This window comes from Ovis canadensis, chromosome 9, assembly GCF_042477335.2.
Source record: "Ovis canadensis isolate MfBH-ARS-UI-01 breed Bighorn chromosome 9, ARS-UI_OviCan_v2, whole genome shotgun sequence".
Lineage (NCBI taxonomy): Eukaryota > Metazoa > Chordata > Mammalia > Artiodactyla > Bovidae > Ovis > Ovis canadensis.
In genome coordinates, this window is record NC_091253.1 from 104832944 (window position 1) to 104860358 (window position 27415).

General features: G+C 49.3%; 1 protein-coding gene across 2 annotated transcripts in view; it reads right to left on the reverse strand.

Annotated features, from left to right (window-relative positions):
- Positions 1–243: 243 nt before the first annotated feature.
- The window catches only part of SNTB1 (syntrophin beta 1), a 245585-nt gene continuing 218413 nt past the window's right edge, over positions 244–27415 (reverse strand). For both annotated transcript variants that reach the window (XM_069600771.1, XM_069600772.1), the window contains exons 6-8: positions 12592–12788; positions 6507–6694; positions 244–3563 (exon numbers count right to left, since the gene is read on the reverse strand). In XM_069600771.1, coding sequence (XP_069456872.1) covers positions 3471–3563; positions 6507–6694; positions 12592–12788 — 478 coding nt within the window. In that variant the 3' untranslated portion in view covers positions 244–3470. The remainder of the gene's footprint in view (positions 3564–6506; positions 6695–12591; positions 12789–27415) is intronic.

Here is a 27415-nt window from a genome sequence, read left to right on the forward strand (position 1 = left end):
ATTTGAGCATTTGGAGCTTGGTGTATAGATAAAATCCCTTGAGAATGTGGTTAAAATGGGCGTTGAAAGCCGGGCCCCAGGTGAAGACCCAAAAGGAAACTGTACACACAGAAACAGCAGGGGGCACCCCGCCGCCCACCGTGGCACCTTTCCAGGCCAGTCTTGGAGGAAGAGGCGCGCAAGGCGTGTATGCGCCCGTGTCCCTCTGTGGCTATTAAGGAAAGCACCGGCCAGCCCGCCACATGCAGAGGTGAGTATTTATTTAATTCGTATGTAAGGTTTACAGGGTAGCCACAGTGCTATAAACATAGGCACATTTTATAAACTCATGGCACATTCACAAAGTACGTCCTCACCCCAGTCCACTCAGAATAATATCTGTAAAACGGGCCAGAAAGGCCCCACTCATTAATTGTAGAGGACCCCTGCCCATTAAGACTGTTCCTTCTGACTCCAGCCAAGCAGGGTCAGCGAGCTTTTGGATAAAGCAACGTGCGTTTTTTCAGCATTTCAGTGCATCAGTTGATAGTTAAATGCCTCTGGCTGAATGGTTTCTAAAATAGATTTATAGTTTCGTTTCTCCTACTTAGTCAAGGCAGAAAAAGAAACTTGATGTCTGTATTCCTGTTGGTTTTCTTTAAATTCCCATGGGATGGTTTAGAGATACGTCACCACACCAAAGGGCTCACCTAATTACTCTAACAACTGGGCAGCTTCCCTCAAAGTCTAGTTTAAGACATCATTCGTTGGAGTTGGTTTGCACCTAAGAGAACAGACATTGTGAATTTAATAATTCATCAATTCAAATACGAGACAGTTGATCACAGAGGGAACTGGACAAAAACAAATCCCCCAAAATGACTCAGTTGATTCGCTCTCGCACCCAGGTATGATCCAGATGTGAGTTTGTGTTATTCACGTCATTCATAACGCACATCGAGACGATTAAAATCTACAGTGTGGAGTAAGAACTTGTTGAATTCAGATTGAAGGAGAAAAAAATGAATATTTGAATTAATTCATCATAGCCACTCTGATGTGATACAATTTAATTTTGAGGAAGAAAAATGATTTATATACACAGTTCTTGGTAAAATTTTCTATTTCTTGCCAATATTTTAATTCAGAAAATGCATTGATTTTATTCAAATATATTTTTCTAAAATATAAATATTTAAACTTTCATAAATGCAGAGAATGTAGTTTCTTTTGCACCCCACCCAGGTATTAATCAGTCTAAAACTCAAGTGATGAAGAAATAGTATTTGTAATTATGATCATTTTAATGTGTCTATAAATATATAATAGGATCTTTGCAACTTAATCATGAGTAATTAACTCACTGCATGTAGTACGGAGCACCTTAGATTACATATTATTGAACTATTGGCACTAATTTCTGTATTTTCATGTTATTTACAATACACAAGTATAGTTCTCCTGTAAAACAACTTTCCAGTGATTTTGAAAATATACCATGAAGAGTGCATTACAATTTACATATGCATCAAAGCTTTCCTACAACATTGAGGCTGGTACTTCACTCTTCAGCATTTTAAAATAGGAAACAAAATCAGTGTTAAAGCTGTTTCCAAAGTGATTGTTTTGTTGTGTGTGTGTGTCTAAACACTAGTTTCATAAGGTGTCTCAGAAAGTAGCTCTGTAGGTGTGTAAGGAATGACAGGAGCTCCCTATGTGTTGGGAGCATTTCCCCTGCAGAACTGCAGTGTGCAGTGAAGTCTTTGAAGAGGGCTGGCTGCAACCATGAACTCTAACATTTTTTAATGCAGTAAGTAACAAGCAGCTTTTCATTACTAACCCTTTTATTTCCCTCTACACAAAATACCATTCAGTCAATACCCTTTGGAACTTGAATTAATGTTACTTGTATTACCCTGGGGAAACACCTATCTAAAATAAAATGCTGATCTACAGTAAAACTCCATAAACACATGTATCTGAGTGAATGAAATCACTGTTAAATCTTCCTGCATAGCTCTCGGAAAAGACACGCATATCTAACCTGGAACATTTGTCTCTCTAAACTACAGAGGAGAGAAGTGTTGCAGATACAGAAATTCTAGAGCTAATTTTCAAGATTTGAGGCAAGTGACCTTAAAATCAAATAATAGGTTGTTTTCAGTGAATGTGTTCTGAAAGATAAAAGCAAAAGTGTTATATTGACTGTGCTGTCTGGTACCTCCCTGGTGGCTCAGACGGTAAAGCGCCTGCCTACAGTGCTGGAGACCTGGGTTCGATCCCTGGATCGGGAAGCTCCTCTAGAGAAGGAGATGGCACCCCACTCCAGTACTCTTGTCTGGAAAATCCCATGGACGGAGGAGCCTGGTAGGCTACAGTCCACGGGGTCGCAAAGAGTCGGACACGACTGAGCGACTTCACGATGCTGTCTGAAAATATTCTCTTAGAAGAATATCAGGTCATTATATTATTTCCCTGGAATTCCAAAAGAGCTACGAGTGCTATTCATGGGTTTGGTTATAACACTGGCTCTCTATGTAAAACCCAGTATTAAACAGAATCATATCAGGCTCTATTACTTGCTTGAAAATGCGCGCATATGGCACAGGCAGAAATAAGGGCCCATACACTGCTCAGCACTTCCACCGAAAACCACAAAGTGGGCATAATTAGTCACCCCCATGAATTATTATGTAGATACCTCAAATGGCAATCTTTCTTAAAAAATCCATAACTTGCTTTCTATAAATAAAGCTCTAAGTCATGGCTCTAAAATAGCAGGCCTTGGTATGAGTGCAGTCCCAGAGTTAATTCTTTCACGCAAACCACTCTTCAGCAAAGCTTTGCAATTTAAGCAGTCTACTCTGGCTCAGAATCTACTGGCTTACAGCTCAGATAAGTATCTGATGTGTTAATCCCCACTCATATGCTCGTGAGAACACTGCAGAATCCTCCTACATCATTGAAAGGTAACTCATTAAGAAAAAGTAAGCCGTTTCATCCTTAAATGAAAGGTGGGTTTCCATTTGAGTCCTTTCCTTACCAGTGGAAGTCAACTCAGAAGCAGGAAACGGGGCGCAGTAAAGCGAGGGGTCCTTACTCCTGGGGTGGGGAGGGGGAGGTGGAAAGCGTCCTTTCCTCATCTGTTCAGCCCCGGCTTAGCAGGTGAGCCAGCTGCCTAGAAGCGATGGCTAAGAGCTGCGCGTGCTGTCTCAGTAGCGTGTCCTCGATTGTCATTATCTAGGAGCTGTGCTGCGCACTTCCAATCAGCCTCACCTCTCTGCCCTTTTACTGTGCTAGAAGACCAGTTCCATTCTGACAGTCCTTGCGGGGTTTTCTGAGGGTTCCCTTCATAGTGCAGAAACTGACAAGCCGGGCCCTGCTGCGCGGGACTCGGGTCTGCAGCTGACACGCTGCATCGGGTGGTCTGATGCGACGCTGTTCTGGGGGCAGCGAAGCCTCCTTTGCTCAGAGGTAATCCGCCCCTCTGCTCAGGCCACCAACCCCAGTCTTGTAATCTTAGCTGACAGGAAGGAATGGATGATGAAAACAATCGGCTTGGGGCAGGCGTGCAGGTCCAGTTGCTGGAATTTAAAAAGGAGAGAACATGGAAAATTGTAAATGAATGCTTGACACAAAGCAGTGATTTACACACCAAACAGATCCAAGCACTTCCTGCTTTTAAGTGTTAACTGGAGCAACTGTGTTTTTAAATCCTTGCCCCCCAATGAGATTAGAAAAAAAACAACTCTTAGAACTTACTCCTTACATCTCATCTACCTTATTTCCCAAAATAAGTTCTGTGAAATTTATACATACCAACAGCGCGCATGTCAGTGCTGCCCTTCTTGGCTGTCGAGCCGCTTAGTTTTGGCGGCGCGATTATTCGTGTTGGATTAGGTGCAGCACGAGGCGGTGCTACGTGTCCCAGCAGATTTGAGTCCCGGTTCTAACACTTCAGGTGTGTACATAACCTCGGACAAGTCATTTGAAATATTCTCAGTCCAACCTAACTTAAGGGTAGACTATTAAAACGAGATACTGCAGGTGAAAGTCCCTCGCAAGCCGTAAAGTACAGAAGCTGTATTATGAGCAGCCGCATCCTCGCAGCTCGCGGCATGAACGCACCTAGAGCACCATCTGCTGAGGCTCCTTCTGAAGGCTGGTTTTCCGCGCGTCCCTACAGAGCCGAACAGGCTGAGTTTTCACCGCCTGACCTAGTTCAAGAGCGCTGTGTTGCTCCTGATTCTTTCTCTTTTTAAATCTCGTTTTTGATTTTCCTTTTTATTGAAGTATAGTTGACTACCCTGTTGTTAATTCTTGCTGACAGCAAAGTGATTCAGCTATGCATGTGCATAGATTCTTTTATTGATGTTCTTTTCTAAGACGGCTTATCACAGGATGTCTGTAACTGGGGGATAACTGTTTACAGTGCTGTGTGGGTGTCTGCTGGGCCTCAGTGTGAATCAGCTGTGAGCACACCGACAGCCCCTCCCCACTGCAGCTGGCTGGGCCTGCTCCTTCCAGCGACTCTCTCCGTTCATCCCCCTTACCCCCAGCTCTATTCTGGTGCTGGAGAATGACAACGTGACCACAGTAACATCCGGCAAAGTCAAGTTGTACTTAGCATGAACCAGGCACTGACTGTGTGAATACTTTCCATACGTTATCTTAGTTAAATCTCACAGAATCCCTCTGGGATAGCTACTGTTACTATCTCTATGTCTTAAGTGCAAAACTAAGATTTGGTGAAGCTATAACTTGTAAGACCATACAGCTCACAGTAAAGAGAAAGCATGAGCTCCGATGCAGGCCTGTCTGATGCCAGGCCCTGGGCCCTCTTGCTTTTTGGTGGCACTGGGGGTCCTGCAGCCCTGAGTTTGTGCGCTCAGCTCTCCTCTAGTTTGCAGTGAGCGGGGGCTCCTCTTTTTTCAGAGCACGGGCTCTGGAGCAAGTGGGCTTAGTCACCACGGGGCGTGGGGGATCTCAGTTTCCAGACCAGGGATCGAACCGGTGTCCTCTGCATTGCAGGCGGATTCTTAGCCACTGGGCCGCCAGGGAAATCCACTGCACCAGCATATTCGCTTTTACTAACACAGAACTAACCTTTCAAACTGACCTTAAAGATGGCTGCCTGCAGTCCCTGTGTTTCATGGACGGGGAGACTCAGAGCCAAAGAAATGAAGGGGCTTGCCCAGGACACGTGAGGAGTTAGTTCCAGACTCAGGAAGACAGCAGGGGCCTCTTGACCCTAAGTTTATTGCTGCTTCTACTTGTCTCTGCTCCCTTCCCTAGCACCTGCCTCTGGGGGTTGCTCAGCTAGATCCTGGGGACGGTGTGTCTGAAACTGATTCTCAGACTAACATAGCCACAGCAGAAAAATCAGTCCTTCCTAAGTCTTTTCAAGTCAGGCTGCAATTACAGGCAGAAAGGCCAAAATTTAGACATTCTTCCTCACTGGCAAAAAGCCTTGAGTTTTCCAGCCATGGATAAAAAGCAGGAGTCTCCTGCAGCTCTTGCACTTCTGGCAGATTCTTTACCCCTGAGCCACCAGGGCAGCCCTGGGGGAGGGGAGGGTTATGCAGGCCTAGTAGCTGAGTGACAGTGACTGGATCTTATTTTTAGAGATTTATCCCTGCATTTCATATACCCCCCCCCCACCCCAATCCAGGTTATCAAGAATGAGTCAACAAATATTTGTTGACTAAGCCAGTGACTAGGAAGGACCTAGACAGAGACCGGCTTTTCCAAATCAAAGTCCTTTTTTGCAGCTCTACATTCCACAGCTTAAATGAGATGCTATGTCTTCCTGAGAACACCCGTGCTAGAAAGGGGAAGAATGTGTGACCTCCGCCCTCCAGAGGAACTGGAGCACTGTATTGTCTCAATATGGTAGTCGGTAGCGATCGCAGGAAATCATGAGTTTAAGCACATGGGCCATCTGCAATGATAGAAGAAGTATAAATGTCGCCCGGACTGACAATTCGCTGCCTTTGCTGGATGCCCCCTGACAGGAGCTCACAGTTCTGGGTCCTTGTCTGGTCCTCTCTCCGCGTGGGGGAGCTGACCAGCATTGCTGGGTTTCCTGGCTGACCCTTCCCCTCTGGGCTCTTTACCTTCTCCACTCCTGAGACCTCAGAGACCACGGGCAGGACTGGTATTTTACATCCGTGTATCCCTGACACCTTGCACAATGCCCAGTTTAGATCAGATGCTTTTAAACAATGAATGGTACATTTTGATGGTGGTGGGGCCTCTCTGAGAGGAATTTAATGCTGACTATATAAACAATCCTTCCCTTTGATTCAAATATTTCTGTTACATTCAAATGAGACCAAAGGAAAGGACTTAAAAAATTGGATGCCATCACTATTTTTCAAGGATTCATTAAGACACGAACCTGTAAGTATTTTGTTGATAATCAAATACTAGATAAGTATAAAGCAGTATTATGTTTGCAAGCCAGTATGGGTGAGTTGCATAAGGAAATACATGAAATCACACTGTCCAAAGCAAAGTGCGCTTACAAGCTCTCCATCTTTGCCTCCAAAATCTAAATGCAGCATCCTGACCCCATCGTCTGAAGACATTTTCAGCTTTTCGTAAGGAGCCTGCATGATGGTCCTGGAGGCACCCTCCTGTGGTTCAGTGGTGATCGAGAACCCATTCTCGTAATGTATGGTCAGTCGGCACTCCTGGTTTCTGTAGGTGCAAGCTGGGAGAGGCAGAGAGGAAGGGTGAGTGATGAGCAGTGGAGTCCGTCCCTTCTCCCCGGCTCTAACCTAGTCTCCCCACCCTCAGGCCCAGCCACAAAGCTGCTTCCTAAAGGTAGAAATTAATAATGTGCATGAAGTATTCTCCTTAGACTGATTATGACATTGTCACTTAACTTGTCCCATGAAATGAAGGGAAATAAACAGAAAGAAATTCCTTTTGCTGAGACTTACTACATTTTATCTGGGCTCTAGCCCTAATGTAACCATGTGATATATGTCTAGGGAGACAGGTGTTCCAATGACCTTGTCTCAAGCTGGAAAAAACCTGACACTGAAAAAACCATTTATTTGGCTGCACTGGTCTTAGCTGTGGCACAAGGGATCGTCTCTGTAGCCGGAGGACTTCTCTCTGTTCTGGCATGTGGACTCAGTTGCCCCCAGGGATGTGGGGTCCTAGTTCCCCAACCAGGGATGGAACCCGAGTCCCCTGCGTTGGAAGGCAGGTTCTTAGCCACCGAACCACCAGAGAAGTCCCTGACATTTTCGATTTAGAGTAAGCTACCTCTGACCATTGTCTTCATCACACACACACACAATCCATAAATGAATCAATCATCAATTACTGAAACACCTCTCACCTGATGAAAGAAGCAATCACTCCCCCAATGACGTTACCCACGTCAACAAAAACACATGTAAGAAGCCAGGAGTGAGCTGCTGAAAAACAACCCGCGATTTAATTTTAAAAAGTCAAGCTCCTTTCATAAACAAAGGCGAGCTTTTTGAATTTCCTGATGATCTGATCATCGCGGGTCCTGGAGAAGCGGCTGCTGCAGATCGCGGTGCGATGGGGCAGCTTCTACGAAGGAGCCGCGTCCCCCGCCGCCCACGGTGCAGTCAGCCTCGGTGGCTGTCCGCAGGTGCCCCCGATTCCAGAGAACAAAAGGAAAACCCTTCCATCAGGTGAGGCGCCAGCACTTATCTGTGGTCCACGCTGCGTTTAGGAAAAGAGACCAGCCCTTTCCGATTACGAGCAGCAGGCCTGCCTCCGGATTCCAAGTTTCTGTTCAGAAGACCTGTGAGTGTTAAAAACCCTTCACCAAAGAGTTCTGGAGGGAATTCCCTGGCAGTCTGATGGTTAGCACTCCAGTCAGGCCCAGGGTTCTATTCTTGATTGGGGAACTAAGATCCCTCAAAAGGCACAGCCCCCAAAAGTAAAGGAGAGAGTTCTGGGGAAGGTGATCGAGGAGCAGATTGGATTTTTTTTTTTTTTTTGGCCTCACGTAACACCACATTTAGCAGCCCCTGGTAACTCAACTGGCTCTGGCCTTTATATACATCTGAAAGCTCTTTAGGGAAACCAAGACACCTTCTTTCTGAGGGAGGCGTAAAGATAAGGCAGTATTGATTACACCCTCACTAACTCAGCTTTATAAGCCGGAGTTTCACCCTGCCGCACTTGGGAAGCTAGTACGAGAAGAGAGAAGAGCAGAGCTCAGAGAGGTGCGCACGTCCCGCCCGGCGGCTCCGAGGCAGGATCCAGCCCTTCCCTCCCGGGTCCTCCCGCTCCGCCGGGCGCGATGCGGAGGGGCGGGACAGGGGCCCGGCGGAGAGCCGCTCCGGGTCACAGCGGGGAGGGACGCGCAGGCTGTCTCTGCTCTCAGAGTGAGGAGGCTTTTAACCGGCTGAACTACATGCTCTTTCCTTCCAAGGGCCGCAGCCATCTTTCACCGTGTACCTGCGGGCTGACATTTCCCGAAGACGCCTTCTCCAGCGGCCGGGAGTCCTGGGCAGAGGCCCTCGGCGACTCCCGCGTCACCCTCCGGGGGCCTGGCCCTCCCCCGCCCGCCCGGTTCACGGACGGCCCGGCCGCAGCGCGGGCGGCGCAGCGGAAGCGCTGGCTCCGCAGCTGTCTGTCTGCCTTAACGGAGGGTAACTGCTTTACCTTGCATTATTTCTGCTGCGCAGTGAAGTGAATCAGTTATACATACACATGCCCCCTCCCTCTTAGACCTTCCTCCGGCCCCCAAACCCCATCCCACCCCCCCAGGTCACTGCGGGGCACGGAGCTGAGCTCCCTGCGCGGCACAGCGGGCTCTCGGCGGCTGCGCGGTGCACACGGCCGTGCGTGCGTCAGAGCCGCTCTCCCGGGTCGTGTCCGCGCCCCCCGCCCCGGGCTGTGTCCACACGGACTTTCCCCACGTGCGTGTCCGTCCCTGCCCTGCGCGCGGGTTCATCTATACACGGCTTCCTGCCTTGAATCTTCATTTCTGACACTGTTTAACGCTGCAGAATGTGGGCAACTGGGCTCTAAACATGGTTTTCCCTTTTCCTCTATCTTTGAACTTTGAAGCTACTCCACTGGATGGTCTAATTAACTGATCGTGATTCCTTTTCATTCAAATTGACCTAACGTGGTATTTGTGGCCTTTAGGTAATGGAATCGGTTATCTGAAGGCGCTCTTAATCTACACAGGATAAATCGAACGCATTATCAAGCTAACTGACGCCCTGATGAAAACGCCAGCCCCCCTCCCAACTCCCTGCAGGCGTCTTTGCATCTGAAACTGGGCTGCAGTCATTTCTATGACTCTTCTCTCCCACCACTTGGCCGGCTAGCTCACTCAGCACAATTCTTTGTCGTTTTCCTTGGGCTGGTCGATCAACAGGCTCATTGTTTTTCTGTCAAAGTAGATTTCGGCTTACAGAGAGAAGAATTTCATGAAACATGTGTACTGTAAACTAAACCAACCCCCTCTGGCCACTTTATTCTTTCCTAGAACACTCCTGATTGTTGCTAGGAGTCTGGACTGCTCTGCTATCATTCATACAACTTCAGGAAATTTCGTTTTCAGGTGACTTGAGCCTTTACCAACTCTCAGGTTCAAAACTCGTTTTGCTCGCCATACAGAATATGTGTCAAAAATGAAACCTTCAGTGACACATCAAGAAACATTTTCAGAAATGCTGGAAAATATTGGGAGTGCTAACCATCTTCAGGGTAACTTTTTAAAGCAACTTTATTCACTTATTTCTGGCTGTGCTGGGTCTTCGCTGCCCTGCAGGCTTTTCTCCAGTTGCTTCTCCCCCTGGCCTCATGGGGGCTTCTCACCGCGCGGCGTCTCTTGTTGCCAAGCACAGGCTCGGGGGCACCTGGGCCTCGGCGGGTGCAGCCCAGGGCTCAGGACTGTGGCCCCTGGACTCCAGGGCGCGGCTGGGGAGCTGCAGTGGATGGGCCCAGTTGCTCCTTGGCATATGGACTCTTCCGGGACCAGGGATCGAACTCGTGTCTCCTGTACCAGCAGGTCGATTCTTCACCACTGAGCCGCCAGGGAGGCCCCAGGACAGGCTTTAAAAGGCGTGATCATCGCAGAGCTGCTGCAGTAGGAATTCTACAAAATGTCTGGTTTCCTGTTTCACAGACGAGGGGACGTGGGGACCCGCTACAGGGCGACGTGTGTCCCAGCTTTATTTCCTTTTAAGTTCCTCTCACACGCAACTAAAGTAATGCTCAAAAGTCTCCAAGCCAGGCTTCAACAATACGTGAACTGTGAACTTCCAGATGTTCAAGCTGGTTTTAGAAAAGGCAGAAGAACCAGAGATCAAATTGCCAACATCCCCTGGATCATGGAAAAAGCAAGAGAGTTCCAGAAAAACATCTATTTCTGCTTTATTGACTATGCCAAAGCCTTTGACTGTGTGGATCACAATAAACTGTGAAAATTCTGAAAGAGATGGGAATACCAGACCACTTGACCTGCCTCTTGAGAAATCTGTATGCAGGTCACAAAGCAACAGTTAGAACCAGACATGGAACAACAGACTGGTTCCAAATTGGGAAAGAAGTATGTCAAGGCTGTATATTGTCACCCTGCTTATTTAACTTCTATTCAGAGTACATCATGAGAAATGCTGGGCTGAATGAAGCACAAGCTGGAATCAAGATTGCTGGGAGAAATATCAATAACCTCAGATATGCAGATGACACCACCCTTATGGCAAAAAGTGAAAAGGAGCTAAAAAGCCTCTTGATGAAAGTGAAAGAAAAGAGTCAAAAAGTTGGCTTAAAGCTCAACATTCAGAAAACGAAGATCATGGCATCCGGTCCCATCACTTCACGGGAAATAGATGGGGAAACAGCGGAAACAGCGTCAGACTTTATTTTTTGGGCTGCAAAATCACTGCAGATGGTGACTGCAGCCATGAAATTAAAAGATGCTTACTCCTTGGAAGGAAAGTTATGACCAACCTAGATAGCATATTCAAAAGCAGAGACATTACTTTGCCGACTAAGGTCCGTCTAGTTAAGGCTATGGTTTTTCCTGTGGTCATGTATGGATGTGAGAGTTGGACTATAAAGAAAGCTGAGCACTGAAGAATTGATGCTTTTGAACTGTGGTGCTGAAGAAGACTCTTGTGAGTCCCTTGGACTGCAAGGAGATCCAGCCAGTCCATCCTAAAGGAGACCAGTCCTGGGTGTTCATTGGAAGGACTGATGCTGAGGCTGAAACTTCAATACTTTGGCCACCTGATGCAAAGATCATTTGAAAAGACCCTGATGCTGGGAAAGATTGAGGGCAGGAGGAGAAGGGGATGACAGAGGATGAGACGGTTGGATGGCATCACCGACTCAATGGTCATGAGTTTGGGTGAACTCTGGGAGTTGGTGATGGACAGGGAGGCCTGGCGTGCTGCGGTCCACGGGGTTGCACAGAGTCAAGCGACTGGACTGGACTGGACGTCTTATTCAGCTGTGTGTCTTTGGCTTCACTGGACCCTCTCTGCTGCGCGCAGGCCTTCTCCAGTCGTGAGAGTGGGGGCTGCTCTCCAGCTTGGGTGACGGGCGTCCCCTGCAGGGCTGCTCTTGTGGGGCGCAGGCTCCAGGGCTCGCAGGCTTCTGAAGTTGCAGCTCACGGGCCCTGGAGCATGTGGGTTCAGTAGCTGTGGCACTCCAGCTTAGCTGCTTGACAGCATGTGGGATCTTCCCAGCACAGGGTTCAAACCCGTGTCTCATTGGCAGGAGGGTTCTCACCCCTGTACCACCAGGAAAGCCCACCACGTGGCCCATCTTCTAGAATACTCTTGGGTGCGGAGGAAGCACTGCTCACAGAGTGGTCCACGGACCGGCAGCATCAGGACCGCCTGCAACCTCACTAGATGCAAATTCTCAGGCCCCAGCCCAGAACTCTGAGCCAGAATCTCCAGGGATGAGCATCTGAGTCTTCTGGGGGTAAAACTATAAACTCTGCTGTCGTTTCAGTGTGACTGAAGTCTGGAAGCACTATACATAAGGGGTCTTGCGGGAAAATCCTAGTCCTGTAGGGCAGAGCTACACCATAGGGCTTTTGACCGTGCTGGAAATGCTCTGGACATGCACTGTCCAGCGTGGCAGAAATGACAGCTGACTAGCCAAGTTACGCACTTTTCTGCAGGAAGATGAAATAAGAGTTTTCATAGTCAAACCTCTAGGCTGCATTTCAGCAGAGCATTACTAAATGTACTAGTAACGTCCAGTGAAAATCACTCATGAAGGTCCCTTTAATCTCCCATAATGTGCAGTTCTCTCCCATGTCCCAAGAAGTCTGGCATCACTGTCCTTTTTTAGGCTTTTAAAAAAGTTTAATTAATTATTTTTTTTTTTACGGCTGAGCTGGGTGTTCATTGCTACTCTTGGGCTACTCTTGGGCTTTCTCTAGCTGTGGTGAGAGGGACCACTCTCTAGGCCCCGTTTTAGTAGGGCGTTACGAGTGCCTCAATTCAGAAGAATTAGAAGTTGATCTCCTCTGGAATTTAAGTACTCCAGAAGGAGCCCGTAATGGAACCTGTGCTAAGGCTGCGATGCCGGGGAGGGCGCCCCTCCCCAGAAGGCTGTGGCGGCCCCAGCCCAGGCGCGCACCTGTGCTGATCTCCGCAGTGAGCTCCGCCGAGTCGTGGCACCCCTGCACTATGCTCCGCGTCCAGTGTGAGAGGTCCCTGCTGACCTCGGCCCTGAAGAGGTGCGTTTCGATCCCCTGCTGGGTGCCAGTTCGCGTTGCAAAAGACAGATCCACACCGGCCTGGGGTGAGCCTTTTCCTGGACCGGAATGGACCAGCCTGTTGGGAAGAAGAGAGAAATGATCAAAACGGAAGCCACTGTATCCACCTGATACGGCACTGGAGAAACGGCTCCAGCTGGCGATTTGCGTGAATCGCTCTCACTCTTCTGGTCTGGAACCCGCAGACCCAGGGCGCCCTCGTGTCACGATGGCTTTCTGCCCCTTCTCACGCAGCTCCTCACCAGCGGTAGAGGGAACGGGAACTGGGCATCCACTGGGCTACGCAGACACTGAGGCAGGAAAGGAAGGTGCGGAAAGGACTGAGAGCAGTTTTAAATAGTGTGCAACCTCCCGCCCCCGCCCCGCCACTGCCATTGCATACATGTGACCCAGGGCAAGCACAGCCGAGAAAGGAAATCCGTTGCTTTCTGAGCTGCATTTAGCGCCCATCCCCCACCCCCACCCCACATACCACTCTCCTTGCGCTCTGGAGCATCTGGCTGCAGAGAATGCACTTCTGGGTGTGCACTTCTCATGCACTCAGCCTCCAAATGCAAGCTGACAACCATGGGACCCAGCTAAAGAAGCAGCAATCTGTGTGTCTGTGTAAAGCTTGAAAAAGAGGGCTTCCTGGTGGTCCAGTGGTTAAGAATCCACCTTGCAGTGCACGGGACACCAATTCGATCCGTAGTTCAGGAAGATCCCATATGCCTCGGGGCACTGAGCCTGTGGACCACAGTCATGGAGGCCTAGAGCCTGTCCTCCACAAGAGAAGCCCCACAGCAGGAGCGTGAGCGTGGTAAGGAGAGAGCAGCTCCCACTCGCTGCAACTAGAGAGCGCCCCAGAGTAGCAGCGGAGCCCCAGCACAGCCAAAGGAAAAATGAGTCATTAATAATTTTTGAAAATCTTGAAGCAGCACAGTGATGCTGAACTTCTTCAAAGATGGAACAGAAGTGCACTTAATGGGAGATTAAAGTGATTTTCAAGAGTGATTTTCACTGGACACACTGACTCTGGAACACACATCCAGCATAAAACGTGACTCCCACGGTCCATGCTTTCTAACAGGCCAGGGCAAACAAGGAAGCTCGGGTGCCGCCTTCTGAGCAGGGCTGGCCCCTCCTCTTCACTCGCCCGTTTAAGCACTCGGATCTCTTATGCTTTGCTCCTTCTCCTCCATGTCCAACCGCCTTTTGGGAGAGACTCTCGTGTCATTGATTTGCAGGAGAGCATGACTACAATGTGGGAAATGTTCCTCGTCTCCAGGATATTGGCATCTTCAGCCTTTTCTTTCAATACAGAAAGAAACAGCTCATTGGTTGCTAGTGGAATTCCAGGTGTTATTCACTTGGTGGATGGGAGAGTTATTTACTTAGGCAAAGGGCTTGTTGCCTCTAGGTTAAAAGTTGTACAGAAGAAATCCAAAAGCTTATTTTCTCTTGCAAGTTTAGATACTATAGAGCAAAATTATCAGTGAAATGAAACCTACTGTAGCCCACTGAATTCCTAGTGACAAGCTCCTATAACTCTGAGGAGCTCTCTTTTACTTACAAAGTTGAAATTCGGTGGGAGGGGTGGTTTGCAACGCTGACTGGAAGAAAAAGGTTAATTGAAAAAGGCTTTTGATTATACAGTTCTTTGAAGATAGAGAAACAGAGGATAACAAGTGTTGGCAAGAAAGTGGAGAGAGGGGAGTCCTTGCACACTGTCTGTGTTTATGTGAATTCGCGCAGCCACTACGGAAAAGAGCACGGAGGTCCCTCAGAATATTAAACTTAGCACTACCAAAGGGTCCAGCAATGCCACGTCTGAGAATATATCTGAAGGAAGCAAAATCAGTATCTGAAAGAAATATCTGCGCCCCCAAGTTCACCCCAGCACTATTTATGATCACCAAGCCACCGGAGCAACCTGAGTGCCGTCTGCGGACAAATCAATGAGGAAGACATGGTGCCTATGTTCACAACCCAGTGTTACTCTGCCTCAAACAAAAAAGGAAGCTCTGCCATCTGCAACCTTATGGGTGAATCTGAAAGCATTATGCCAACTGAAGTAAGCCAGACAGAGAAAGAGATGCTGTACGACATCACTTATGCGAAATCTTGAAAAAAAAAACAAAAAACAAAAAACAAAAAAAAAAAAACACAAAAAAACCAGTCAAGCTTACTGAAGCAGAGAGCAGCATTGTTACTGACGAGGGCTCTCCGCCTTCGCCAGCCAGGAGAAATTCAGTTGGCAAGGATTCAGGCACGGCTTTCCTGGGGTCCTCGCTGCGGCCGCGGGGAGCGAGAGGGAAGAGGTCCCCTTGCTCCCTTGCTCCCCAGCAGGTAGAGCCTGGCTGGGAGAGGGGACGCTGCGGCCGCGGCTGCGCGCTCGTGGGCCGGCTCCGCCCGCCTCAGTGGCGCCGTGAGCAGCCGCGCGCTCAGTGGCCTGGCTTTCAGCCAGGCTCCCAAAGGTGGCCGTTGGGTTTCTGACCTCTTTGCATGGGGGTCCAGAATTTGGCCCAGCTGAGCGCGCACACCGCTGTCTTCAGTCCCGCAGTCTCTCTGCATTTTGTCACTCGGGGAGAATTTTGGCCGGAAGCTCCCGCCGCCGCTCCCGCCGCGAAGCGCCCAGGTCCCCGCCCGCCTTTGAACACGGCTGCTGAGGCGGGGAGAAATGGGGTCACGCTGGTCAAAGGCTGCGGATTTTTAGTTGTGAGGTGAATTTGTTCTGAGGATCTATGAATAGCATGGGGATAATACTGTAGACCTGAAATTTGCTAAAAAATACAATTTGCAAAAAAAAAAAAAGTAATGCTGTGAGGTGATGGATGTATTAACTTGATTGCGGTAATCATTTCATAATGGGTACGGACAGGAAATCATCACGGTATACATTTATTTGCCAGTTTTGCCTCAACAAGAAGGACTATAAGAGAATCTCCCTGCAGCTCGCTGAGAGGAGTCCGGGATGCTGTGACGGGGACTCTGCTGACACGGCTCCTCCCCACCAGCCCCAGGGATTTCACGTGTAGAGACGAGAGTCCAGCAAATCGGAGGAAGGAGAGCGCCTCGTACCGAGAGTGACTGAGAAGCGGCTCGAGGCTTCATCGTCTGGGGGAGAGTAAATAAAATGAGAGCATTTCTCAAAAGTCTAATAGAGAATTTAAAGGGCCCGAGGATCCGGTAAAAATTCATGAAGAAGCAGCATGTAGAGAAAACACAAGTTCACGCTGCTTTCTTAGTTGCTCCGCAGTGTTTTTCTACTCAAAGGTGCTTACATTTCAGTCATTTCAAGAAATCTATCCGGGACCTCCCTGGCCATCCAATGGTGAAGAAAGACTCTGCGCTTCTAAAGCAAGGGGTGCAGGTCCCCTGGTCAGAGAACTACGATCCCACCTGCTGTGCAGCGAGGTCAAAAAATAAAGTTAAAAAACACCACCACCACCTAAAGATGGAAGGAAAATGAATGAAATAAAGAGAAATATATCTAGTGCTTCCTTTTTAAAATCTTAAAATCTGTGTCAGTTGGACGTGGCTGGCAGGCTGCCTGGTAAGCTGAACAGGGACGCAGGTTTGGGAGGAATGATCACCTGCATCAGGACCCTCTTCTGCCATTTAAGGTAAACGTTCTAAGAGTCAGCACTTCCTCAAGCAGGGCTGTAAAGGTGGAATGAAGGGTCTGTGTGTGGCACCCACTACAAAACCTAGCTCTGGTTTGTGCTCAATAAATCCTTCCATCCCTTGCCGCTGGCCTCAGTCTCCTTATTTAAAAACCGTAGTTCTTGCCTAGTGTGCATGCTGATAACAAAAGGACACTCCTTCCAGATGAAAATCGAATGAGCTGCGTCAGGTATGGACGCAAGGCGCGTGGGAACACATCCTGAGGATGGGGAACAGCACAGACCTAACAAGTTACTTGTAAATGTGTGTGAATGTGGGGAAATGCGCCTGTACTCCCTGAGACTCCCAGCAGGGCTTCCCGGCTGGCTCAGTGGCAAAGAACCCACCTGCCAATGCAGGAAGCACAGGAGACCTGGATCTGACCGCTGGGTCAGGAAGAGCCCCTGGAGGAGGAAATGGCAGCCCACTCCTGCCTTTCTGCCTGGAAAATCCCATGGACAGAGGAGCCTGGCGGGCTGCAGTCCATGGGGTCGCAGAGTCGGACAGGACTGAGTGACTGAGCCTAGGTATGCCATTCAATGGGCCTCCCTGGTGGCTCAGCTGGTAAGGAACCCGCCTGCCGTGCAGGAGACCTGGGTCCCATCCCTGGGTCGGGAAGAGCCCCTGGAGGAGGAAATGGCAACCCACTCCAATGTTCTGACCTGGAGAATTCCAGGGACTGTACAGTCCATGGGGTGGCAAAGAGTCGGACAGGACTGAGCGATTCTAACTTACTTACTTACTACGCAACTCAATGATATAAAATAGAAGCTTGCAAACAAAGCCATTACAATGTCAAGCAATTTTGTGGGTGGTTTTATTTCTACTTACTTTTTAAAAGTTCTTAAAATTTTCTCTAAGCAATATATAGCAAAAAATGTAAAGATTAGTTTTACAAGGCGATGGGACTAAAACGAACCCAAATCTTTCACTTTAATGTTTAGAATCAGGACTTCCACGGCACTGAAAAATATATAATTCTGACTCAGTGCAGAATACATGTTTTGATTGTTTAATGTTGGTGGCAATCCCGCGTCGGAATGAAGTCATCTGCGCGGCCTTGCGTGGTTCCTGTCTTGCTCGTCTAAGCTGTCATGTCTGGCTCCTGTTACCTGACATCCGCAGGCCGAAAAATGGCCTTACTCGGGATGAAGCTAACCGGTCCAGGTGGGGTGACACCTGCACTGTGACCTCATTAACGTGCACCTACTGGCCGCCGGCAGATGAGACGGGAGAGAGCTGAGACCTGCGGGCGGAGGTTTCGGGGTCCTTCTGGGTCCCGGGGTGCCCTGAGGGGCCTTCAAGGAGCCCTCTCCCTCTCCTTCCAACTGAGCATCAGAAACCACTGAGAGCAGAGTCTGGAGAAGACAGACTGAGGAACGGGAAGGAGGGAGGAGGCAGCCACACGCATCCGCAGCGTCTGGGCAGCGGCCAGCGGCCTGCGGGGATGGTGCGCTCTCGCGGGATGGGCGCGCTCTCGCGGGATGGACGCGCTCTCGCGGGGTGGGCGCGCTCTCGCGGGGATGGGCGCGCTCTCGCGGGGATGGCGCGCTCTCGCGGGGATGGGCGCGCTCTCGCGGGGATGGCGCGCTCTCGCGGGCATGGGCGCGCTCGCGCGGGGATGGCGCGCTCTCGCGGGATGGGCGCGCTCTCGCGGGATGGGCGCGCTCTCGCGGGATGGGCGCGCTCTCGCGGGGATGGGCACGCTCTCGCGGCATGGGCGCGCTCTCGCGGGGATGGCGCGCTCTCGCGGGATGGACGCGCTCTCGCGGGGTGGGCGCGCTCTCGCGGGGATGGGCGCGCTCTCGCGGCATGGGCGCGCTCTCGCGGGGATGGCGCGCTCTCGCGGGGATGGGCGCGCTCTCGCGGCATGGGCGCGCTCTCGCGGGGATGGCGCGCTCTCGCGGGGATGGGCGCGCTCTCGCGGGGATGGCGCGCTCTCGCGGGGATGGCGCGCTCTCGCGGGGATGGCGCGCTCTCGCGGCATGGGCGCGCTCTCGCGGCATGGGCGCGCTCTCCCTCGGGCGGCCAGCGGCTCAAGGGGACGGAGGCGCTCTAGCCTTGAGGTCTCGGACCTCCGCGGACCTCGGCCGTCGTGTGAGAGCCACGCCTGGAGCAGATGACTTTCTTCCCGGGATCGAAGGTGAGCTGAGCCTGCAGGGGCTGGAGCCCGCGGGGCCTCCTGGGCTTCTCTGTGTGGGGGTTCACTGCTCAGGTGTTCACGCTGACAGGCCCGGGTAAAGGAGGGTGCTGGGGGGAGCAGCTTACCACTGGCAGCTCAGCGACCTGCTGGCTCCAGAGCAAGGTGGGTGCCCGTCTCTGGGCTCCACGCATATCACCAATCCGCTGCCTCAGAGCAGGGACTTTTTTTTTTTTTTTTTTTTGCTGCATGGTGGGTGGGATCTTAGTCCTCAGACCAGGGATTGAACCTGAGGTCCCTGCGTTGAACATGCAGAGCCTTAACCACTGGACTGCCCCCACCCTACGGCTTCCGGATGACCACCTCACCTCTGATGTCCTTCAAGGTAGCAGGCTTGGCCCATCTCTCGTGGTTTCCCTAGTGTCTAGTATCCCACCTGACTTACCGTCAGAGTTCAACACCTACTGGCTGAGTAACTGCATGGACGCAAGGTTTTCAAGATGTTTTTGAAACGTGAATTCAAGTGGACAATGAAAACTACGCAGGCGCACACACACACTTGCCCTATTTTGAACTCCTTTGAAATGTGGGGCCACTGAAAAGTTTTTAATGGGCTCTTCGCTTGCTGACTGCATTTGGGAACACATTACAGTAACCAGATTCGGGATACTATGTACCGAGTAAATGTCAGCTGGACATTAAGTTTTTAAAAGTCATCACTTGGACAATGGAAAAGGTAGGGCTAAGGATAGAATCTGTTGGCCTGACTTTCGCCATCCTGCTAGGAATGGTCTTTTTATATCCCTCCCAAGATTCTTTCCAAACATCTTTCCTGATCTGTAGTCCCGGGGGAAGACTCTGAAATAGCTATTATTTATCTTTCAATTATTTTACATTTTAAGTTATTTGTGTATCCTTAAAAATATGACCATGTTTTTCTTATCTGCAGCTGGGACTAAACTATAGCAACCTAGAAAATGCTGTCTCCCTAGAGAAGATAACTTTCTTACCCAATGAAAAAAAAAATACTGGTACCCTGGGACAAGTTTTCAAGCTGCAGTTTACACTCAATTTCTAAGTTTTCTCTGAAACGGCTTGAGAAGCCCAAGGACATGTTTTGTTCCTGGTTACAAAATTCAGATACACATTCCCATGGCTGGAAGCAAAGCCACCAACTCCAGCAAGAGTTCACACTCCCTAGGAGTGAGTGTAAAAGTGCAGGTAAGTGAAGAAATGAATAGGACCGTATAACGTGAAACAGCAGGGCAACAGAATAAAGCCGTCAGAGCAGAGAAGCAGACACAATCTTGGCTCTCAGCCAACTGCATGACCTTGACAAATTTCCTTAAAAAAAAAAACAAAAAAAACTTGGCTGCCTCTGGTCTTAGCTGTGGCATGTAAAATCTTTTCCTGCAGCTCACAGGCTCAGCTGCTGCCCAGCATGTAGGATGTTAGTTCCTGGACCAGGGATCGAACCCATCCATGTCCCCTGCATTGCAAGGTGGATTCTTAACCACTGGACCACCAGGAAGGTCCCTTGAAAAGTTTCTTAAACTCTCCATGCCTCAGGATCTTCAAATGCAATCTGGGATGGATCAGCAGTATGTTAGGATGAACTGAGTTTCAGGAATACTGAATGAAACAGAATCTGGCACAGAATATACTGTAAGAGTCGTTATTGTAATTAATATGAGCTGGGTAGGACTTTTTATTTGATTATCCCCTGTTGCACATTTAGCACCTAGAACAATTCCAGGCACTTGGAAGACACTCAGTAAGGATTTGTTAAATGAATGACTGAATGAACAACTGGAACATGAAGAGGACTCTTTTCTAAGAGGTTTGATTACTGCCAGAGGAACCACAGATCAAATTGCTAACACTGCTGGATCATCGGAAAAGCAAGAGAGTTCCAGAAAAACATCTATTTCTGCTTGGCTGTGCCAAAGCCTTTGACTGTGTAGATCACAATAAACTGTGGAAAATTCTGAGAGAGATGGGAATACCGGACCACCTGACCTGCCTCTTGAGAAACCTGTATGCAGGTCAGGAAGCAACAGTTAGAACAGGACATGGAACAACAGACTGGTTCCAAACAGGAAAAGGAGTATATCAAGACTGTATATTGTCACCCTGCTTATTTAACTTATGTGCAGAGTACATCATGAGAAACCCTGGGCTGGAAGAAGCACAAGCTGGAATCAAGTTTGCCAGGAGAAATATCAATAACCTTAGATGTGCAGATGACACCACCCTTATGGCAGAAAGTGAAGAGGAACTAAAGAGCCTCTTGATGAAAGTGAAAGAGGAGAGTGAAAAAGTTGGCTTAAAGCTCAACATTCAGAAAACGAAGATCATGGCATCCAGTCCCATCACTTCATGGGAAATAGATGGGGAAACAATGGAAACAGTGGCAGACTTTATTTTGGGGGGCTCCAAAATCACTGCAGATGGTGATTGCAGCCATGAAATTAAAAGGCGCTCACTCCTTGGAAGAAAAGTTATGACCAACCTAGATAATATATTCAAAAGCAGAGACATTACTTTGCCAACTAAGGTGAAGCCTTCTAGTGAAGGCTATGGTTTTTCCAGTGGTCATGTATGGATGTGAGAGTTGGACTGTGAAGAAAGCTGAAGAATTTATGCTTTTGAACTGTGGTGTTGGAGAAGACTCTTGAGAGTCCCTTGGATTGCAAGGAAATCCAACCAGTCCATCCTAAAGGAGATCAGTCCTGGGTGTTCATTGGAAGGACTGATGCTGAGGCTGAAACTCCAATACTTTGAGCACCTAATGTGAAGAGCTGACTCATTAGAAAGACCCTGATGCTAGGAGGGATTGGGGGCAGGAGGAGAAGGGGACGACAGAGGATGAGATGGTTGGATGGCATCACCAACTCAACGGACATGGGTTTGGGTAAGCTCTGGGAGTTGGTGATGGACAGGGAGGCCTGGCATGCTGCAGTCCACAGGGTCACAAAGAGTTGGATACGACTGAGTGACTGAACTGAACTGAGATATTATGACTTGTCTTCCACTTTCTGTCCCTCAACCGTACCAAAGAGTAGTTATAGTTCAATCCAGAGAACTTGGATTTGCATCCACTAAATTCTAATTTCCAGATTAATTCATCCTGAAAAAAAATGATCTTGAAAGTTAACTGGGATCGAATGTTGTATGCGATTAGCCTAACATCCATTTCCTGTTTCTGCTTCCAAATCCATCTTTAGCAACTAGTGCTTTCACTGGTGGCTCACGGATAAAGACTCTACCTGCTGACGTAGGAGATGCAGGTTCAATCCCTGGGTTGGGAAGATCCCCTGGGGGAGGAAATGGCAACCCACGCCAGTATTCTTGCTTGGAAAATTCCACGGACAGAGGAGTCTGGTGGGCTACAATCCCTGGGGTTGCAGAGTCGGACACACCTGAGCACACACGCAGTACTATCAAAGTAAAGGGGTGTCTAACCCATCTGGCTTCTTATAAGACAAAAAGAGGATGGAATGTTTTAAAATTATGTCCTATGCCCAAAGCACTGGATACCAGGAGGCTCAAAGAGGCTGTGTGATAAGCCCTGTTTCAAGTCAAATTCTCTGTCTGAGATTTTGGGAGCTTGGCAGTAGAAGTAGCCGTCCCTGTGGGGGCCAGCCAGCAACTGAGGCGATGTGAGGCTGCTTATCGTTTCTTGATCCTCAGGCCCCTTTTGTCTGATTAGTTTCAAGAAAAACAGAAAACCCTACTTCACAAGGGATGCTTATGCACTAGTTTAATTCCGCTAAGGCGTTAGAGAGTGTCGCATAAAATATTTCATTAAAAATGTTTTTATTAATATCCTTAATTAAATCCAAAACAGTTGCAGCACACAGATTCAGCCAAATTAGTAAAATTACAGGTTAGGTAACTGGGTTGCTAAGCAATATTACACCCTCATTTTCCTTAATTGCTGTAATTAGTATCTCCATGCATATGCCCCAGTGCAAGCCACAGAAAAAGGAAGAAAAGGAAGAAAAAAGGAGGAGGAAGGAAGAGCAACTGGTCAGACCCCTTCAATGGTTCTGGGGCTCCTCTTGAATTCTTTGTTATGTCAGCTGGCTACCCTTACTTGGGGCCCAACAGGCAACAGTCTCCTGGGAAGACGTGAAGGGGCAGAATCCCTAACAAGCCCCGAACCATCAGACAGGAGGGGCTGCCCAAGAACAAGCCTGCTGTCCCTCGGCCAAGAGTCACTGAACTCCTGCCTCACTGCACCTTCTAAACTTCTTCCATCTGAATATGGTGGCAAAGGAATCAGGCCCGGTCCCATCTCTCGGAAGGGGACATCATTAGGGATACTGAGAGTAAGCCGAGGCCCGTTAAACAAAGGGGAGTAAGCAGCGAAGCAGACTGGAGCCCAGTTCCGACCAAGGCTCATCCAGCTACACTCTCAGAGCCACGTGACCATCTGCCACGCATTCCCCGCAGCAGCACTCAGGACCAGCTTCGTGCTGTGAAGCAAGGTGTTCCAGGCCCCTATTTCCATCTCCTCACACTTCCTCATCTCTACAAACAAACCCAAACCTCCTCCTTAGCCCCGTCCTTACAGCTCAGTGGCTACAAGTCTTTGGTAAATGCAGTATCACGTGTGGGGTCAGACAGGTCCGATTCCTTTTCAGCCATTCATGCATTAATGCCAATTACTTTATCCAATAGCAACAACTGCTGGCATTTATCCATCACTTCCTATGTCTGTTACACGCTGAATGCTTACGCGCGCTGTAAGAGCAGTCGAGAAGTCCATCTTCTCAATAACTGGAAGAGCAGAAGTTACTGCTTCCCGTAGGTGAGGAGACTTGGATCCGGAGAAACTGATATTAATGCTTTGCCTCATTGCAAGCAGAAGTCTCAGAATCTGACTGCTGGTTTGTCTGATTCCAAAGTCCATGAATCTCCTCGCTCAGCTAATCCCCGGCCACCTCTGAAGGGCTCCCGCACCGGCTCGAGTGAGGGCAGGGGCAGCCCCAGACACGCGGAGACACACGCGGCGGACGGAGTGAGGGCCAACCGCACACTTCTCGGTCTGACACAACAGGGGTTCGCGGGCACGTGGCAGCTTCTGCGCCGCCCGAGGGGAAGCCCGTGGAACATGCCCGCGCCCTCCACGAGAGAGGGGCCTCCCAGGCTTCGAGTGAAAACTGCAGGCTGACTATACTTTAAAGTCTGACAGATGCAACTGGCCAGCCTTTCCCAGTGGAAAGCATTCCTAAAACGTCTGCGCCCGCCTGAGGCGGCAGCTACTTTGCACTGAGAAACAGGTTAGCGCCTAAAGCACGAAAGATTTCCCGACACGTTTAGTACCAGCGCTGCGAGTCTCTGGCTCCCAAGTGACGTCAGAGGGGAGCAGAGCGACAGGTCAGGAAACTGGGTTGAGAGCAGCGTCATTCTTTCTACAAGCTCTGTGCTTCCGAACTTTTCCCCAACCCCTGGGGCTGGGTGGGCAGAATTTTGGGGTTATACTTCTTCTAGAATTCCAGAAATACTGCAACCTTAATCCTTGTTCTCTGTAGACCTATCTCACTTGCCAAAGATGACGACAGTGGCAAAAGACTAACACACTCTGAGTGAGCAAGGATACCTTTCTTTTTTTAATGTTCAGCAACATCAAATAAGCTTTGGCTAAGCAAAAAAAAAGAAAATGCTTTCCCGCCTCATAAAAAGCCGAGGGATGAGAGTAGCTGCTATGAGCAGCACCATCAGGGCACAGAGAAACCACGGAATGCTGTCAGTGGAAGAACTGACTGCCTGGAAACTTCTCTGTGGCAGCTGACACCAAGACCACTGTGAGCATTTCTAGTGCCTCTGCCTTGACACAATCACATTTTCATCTTCCAGAAAAATATAAATTTGATATGCCTGGAACCTGCACCCCCCCCTCAAAAAAAAAAAAAAAAAGAACCACAAACAAATCAGCAAGTCAACTGTGAAATGTCTGAGCTGAGGAATGATTTTAGAAGAAACCTGTTTCCTACTGGCTACACTCCCAGACAGTTCTGCAAGAAAAAAGAGCCTCTGACGTTCTGACCAACGCTTTCCGGGACTGCTAAGATGAAGGCTCAAGGACCAAGAGCAGCCAGTCTTGCTGTGTGCATCATGTTAAATAAGGCCATCCTGGAGTCAGTGCAATGGGCTGAGTTCTGCCCCAGCTGTCAGTTCATACAGGGAGGCTCCGATCTACAGTATAATTGTATTTAGAGATAGAACCGAGGTCATTAAGGTTAAATGAGGTCACAAGGGTGGGGCCCTGCTCTGATGGGATTAGTGCCCTTGTAAGAAGAGACCCCATAGAGCTCGCGTTTTCTCTCCTCAGGGACACAAGGAAGTCATGCAGCCATGCACAGCAAGATGACAGCGTCTACAAATCAAGAGAGCTCTGAGGACTTGCCTGGTGGCCTAGTGATTAGGACTCTGTTCCCAACGCAGGGGCATGGGTCTGATCCCTGGCCAGGGAACTAAGATCCTGATGCAGTACACACATACACACAAAACAGAGTTCTCACCAGAAACAAACCACACTGCTACCCTGATCTTAGACCTCCAGCTGCCAGAATTGTGAGAACTGATTACCGATCTATGGTATTTTGTGGTGGCTGTGTGTCAGGGGTTATGCTGAACAAGTCTGTACTTGAGTCACTGCTGTGTAGCAGCATCCTGTGTCCTGGAGGATCCACTGATGGGGCACTGCAGTCATTCGGAGGAAGCTGAGGTAGAGGGCAAAGGACCGGTGGAAAAAGCCTATAGGACGGAAGAGCAGGGCAGCCGTATACACATCCCGGGGGCTGCTGATGACTCTGTGGGCACCTGGATCCAGGACAACCTTCAAACTAACTCATCAGTGGTCACCACTGCTTGAAGCAAAACGGTGCTTCTGAAGAACACGGAGGACAAAGGCCCCTGTCCTGGCTATGGCGTTTCCTTCCCGCCAGGAACCCTGGGAGCCAGTAGAGTCTTCTGAACCAGGGGCTCCCATCTGCCCACATCAGAAGCACCTGGAGGGCTTGTGCCCTCACATGTGGGCCGGGCCCCAGTCCTGGAGTTTCTGATTTAATTCCTCTGAAGTGGGATGGAGCATCTGCAACGTGCCCCAAGTTCCCAGGTGGTGCTCACGTTCCCGGCTGGCGATGACACATTGAGAGCCCCTGGTCAAATCCCTGGGCATAAACTCCAGGTCTCAGAGTCCCCAGCTCTGTGCTCACTCTGCTGTAGGATCTGAACGGCTCTCTGTTCATGACTGAGTTGTCAGGAGTGCTAAGGAAAGATTTATATGATCCACTCAGCAAATTCGAAGAGCCATCTGATCTTCAGGGAATAGGAAATATGCTCCTGGGAGGCTGCAGAGAGTGGTGTGGTTGTTGTTTTCAGCCACCCCATTGTGTCCGACTCTTTGTGACCCCATGGACTGCAGCCTGCCAGGCCTCCCTGTCCATCACCCGCTCCTGGAGTTCACTCAAACCCATGTCCATTGAGTTGGTGATGCCATCCAACCATCTCATCCTCTGTTGTCCCCTTCTGCTCCTGCCCTCAATCTTTCCCAGCATCAGGGTCTTTTCAAATGATCTTTGCATCAGGTGGCCAAAGTGTTGGAGTTTCAGCCTCAGCATCAGTCCTTCCAATGAACACCCAGGACCGATTTCCTTCAGGATGGACTGGTTGGATCTCTAGTCTCCTGCGTTGCAGGCACATTCTTAACCATCTGAGCCACCATTCTGGCTTTACTGAATGGTGGTTAAGAAGGTGGATTCAGGGCTCCCCTGGCGGTCTAGTGGTGAAGAATCTGCCTGCCAGTGCAGGGGATATGGGTTCGATACCTGGTCTGGGAAGATTCCACATGTCACAGGGCAACTAAGCCTGTGTGCCCAACTACTGAGGCCTGAGCGCCTAGAGCCTGTGCTCCACAAGAGAAGCCCTCACACGGCAACGGAAGAGTAGCTCCCGCTTACAGCACACAGCAACAAAGACCTAGAGCAGCTGGAACTAAATAAATCTTTTAAAAAAACAGAAAGTGGATTCAGAATCAGAATTCTGGGTGTGTTTCTCACCAGCTGTACAACTGTGGGTAAGTTACATAATCCCTTAGTGCCTCAGTTTACTTCTCTGTGACACAGGAAGAAAACCTAAATCTCGTGGGGCTGCAAGGGTTAAACGTGGTGCCTGAACACTACATCTGAAGCTTGTTAAGCACAGACTCCTGACTCATAACCTGGGCCTGCTGAGCCAGGATCTCCAGGGCAGGGTGCTTGGGGCCAGAATCACTAATGGACAGCTAGGTGATTCTTAAATTGAGCAAGTTTTGCAAAGTCAGGTAGAATCCATGTAAAGCTGTTGGCCTTTTCTACGCTCCTTCCACAAAGGTCAGCCATGGGTATATTAGCGGCTGGGTCTAGCTATTTGCAGATGGTACATAATGGCCTTCCTGATAAAGTTACCCAGGATGATTAATTAGCAGACACCCTAACCTATAATAAAACTTCAGACGATGTGGCTCTGTATCTACAAAGAAAAGTGAAGTGAACTACACATTTCAGATTCGTGCATAGCACTGCTTATAAATAATACCTTAAGAGAAGGTCTTCAAAAGAAACAGGACTCCCCTTCTTTGGAAAAATAATGCTACTAGACAGGCTGTGTGCCTGAATGTTCATATACCAAACGCACAGAGCCACAGGTGCATGCGTGGAACACGCGAGAAGTAAGTGAGAGAGTCACTCAATGAGCTTCAACATGAGGCTGGGGAGCAGCCCTCCTTCCCAGAGGAAGTGCTGGGTGACTGCTGTAGTGGGAGGATCAGGGTTTCTCTGGGCATCTGCCACGCCTGGCCCCCCAGCTTAGACGAAACGGAGCGGGGCCCTGTGGTCCTTGCCCCAACCCAT